Genomic DNA, 2,395 nt, shown 5'->3' on the forward strand with positions numbered 1-2,395 from the left:
TAGATAAAATATGTAATAGCAGCACAGTCAAGATTAGGAATCCTGCTGAAGGATTCTCAGTCTGATCTGTAGTTTAAAATCAACCAAGGAGGTAAACTGAGGGCAAAACATCTCCTTTAAATTAGAGCGAGTGCCTGCCATTGACCGTGGCTCCTGCGAGACCAAATCCAGGCACTAAAGACCTGCGCACATATCCGCTATCCCATGATTCATTTCGAAAAGAATAGGTCTCAGTTATTTGTATCCATAGGGGTTCTCGTAGCGCACCGGTGACTACATTATAACACTAATCTTTAGCATTACGTCTCTCCGTCTGCTGTATTTAATGGCTTTTACTCGGATAACCCACAATATTATTAGACACTTGTTTTTATTGTACACTTGACTGCAGGTGGGTAAACCCGTCCATGACCGCTGCGGCTAACGTTGAGCTAGCAAGGCCAGAGTATGCGTTAGCAGCTAGCTTTAGCCAATTTAGCTAGTTAACGTTTCTGACTTTTAGCCCCGAGCGGGAATTGCACCTGCATAACTTGTCACCCCAGCAGCGAATAGTACTGCGTGTGTTCTCACTCAATCTCGGCCTGAACCATTTTGGTCTAACATATAACACGTTTTCTCTTCTGTAGGTTGCTGCACTCTGAAGGATGTCTTACCCTCCTCCCCTCAACCGCCAGCAGATTGGTATCCCGCAGTTACCCCCTCGGATCCCCCCTCCACAATATGCAGGCTTCGCCCCAGGAGTCCCGCCAGGTACTGAATACTCTATGGTCACATTTGTAAATCTGCCTGTGGGGCCCTTTTTTGTCATTTTAAGGTGTAGGTACACTCTTTACCAAGCTGGCACAAGCCTTGCATGTCAACATCTCATGCAGCCCTGAGATATTAAAAGTTAAACAGTAAGGTGTTGTTGCTGTTATTGACAGAGAAAGCTGCGTAAACTGGGCTCACATTTTGATTTGATGTTAGACTGAAACACCGGTTATCATCCTAATATTTTGGAAATTGTCACACATAAAGTTAAAAAGACGTATAAAAGGGGACTATAAACCCATAAAAGTTAGCGTTCTGTACCAGGAAGTGAGTGTGGGGAAATTACAGAGAAATACCTTTAACATTAAAAATACACTCATTTACATGAATGAATGCGTTTTATTATAACAGTCCTGCACTAAAGCTTATTGTTATGGCTTTTATAATGTTTGGTTTGTGTTGAAACTGCTTCAAAAAGGTGGTAACTCAGCTGGATGATCATTTGGGAGGATGTAGTTTTTGGTGCTGTTAAACCGGATTGAATTAAACACAAAAGCGTTTCTGTTATTTGACTAAAATGGGGTTGTCAAAATACACACGCAATTCAATAGTTCTACAAACTACAGTCTCCAAAATGAAAATGTAGTGTATTCAGCTGCTTTCTCAGTTGTTTTAAACAAATGCTGAGTACCATAACTTTCATGAAGCTGAGATTTAGTGCAGGACTGTTCTATTAGAATGCGTTAATTCTCACTAGTGTATTTAATGAAGTGCAAGTGGGTGTATTTACTCATTAGGTAATGAAGTTTCAATCTATTTTGGGGTTAATCGTGCACACGGTAATAACACTGTTTGCTGTTGAATGGCTTAACACATAACTTTTCTTTCTATTTCAGGCACTCCCATGATTCCTGTTCACATGGGTGTAGTGACCCCCACACCCACAGTGAGTTTGAACCATAAGAAGCATCAACTGTTTTTATGTGACCTGTTGTTAAAAACATAATCTGTAAACATTAACAACTAAGGCCCAGTTCAGACCTGGTACGATGAACGTATAGATGCGAACACACCTTAGAGGTCCGAACTTTCAAACCATATTCTACTACACCTCCAATTACGTTGGTGTTTATTTTCATACGGAGAACAAATCTGGGATTGACCGGGTCTTGAGATGCATTTAAATAGTAGAAGCTGCGTATTTTCAGCTGAGTGCTTGTGATCCGACCACTCCGGACACATTGAAGTAACCGAGTCTGAGCAAGGCCTTAGCTTCATGTGTTTGTTTTTTCAATCATTCCACATATCATCCACTGCTTGCGATGTGTGCATTTTCACTTTTGTTCCTTTGGTTTGAATTCCTAAAGTGTAACTGGACGTTGCAGGTTCTGGTCCCAACCACAGTCACCGTCGTGCAGAAGCCAATGATTCCGAAGAAGGACCCGGGAAGCATCAGAGGGAAGGACTCAGATGACAGCGGCGGCCCCACCACCACGGTGTTTGTAGGCAACATCTCTGAAAAGGCGTCTGACATGTTGGTCAGACAGCTTTTAGCGGTGAGTTGACCCCCGTAAATATTAACTGCTGGTCTTGTGAAATGTGTGGCAGTTTTATTAACTGTTGACTTTCTTTTCTGTCCTATAGA

At 42.0% G+C, this 2,395-nt stretch overlaps 1 protein-coding gene across 1 annotated transcript; it reads left to right on the top strand.

The window, feature by feature from the left end:
* Positions 1–230: 230 nt before the first annotated feature.
* Positions 231–2,306, top strand: LOC311509871 (RNA-binding protein 25-like; the record flags this gene model as incomplete). The annotated part of the gene is made up of 4 exons (XM_084575309.1): positions 231–391; positions 627–750; positions 1,647–1,696; positions 2,136–2,306. Coding segments are annotated over exons 2-4 (327 nt in total), but the record flags the coding sequence as incomplete, so codon positions are not given.
* Positions 2,307–2,395: the final 89 nt, after the last annotated feature.

Source organism: Chelon labrosus (genome assembly GCF_963514085.1).
Source record: "Chelon labrosus genome assembly, contig: SCAFFOLD_347, whole genome shotgun sequence".
NCBI lineage: Eukaryota > Metazoa > Chordata > Actinopteri > Mugiliformes > Mugilidae > Chelon > Chelon labrosus.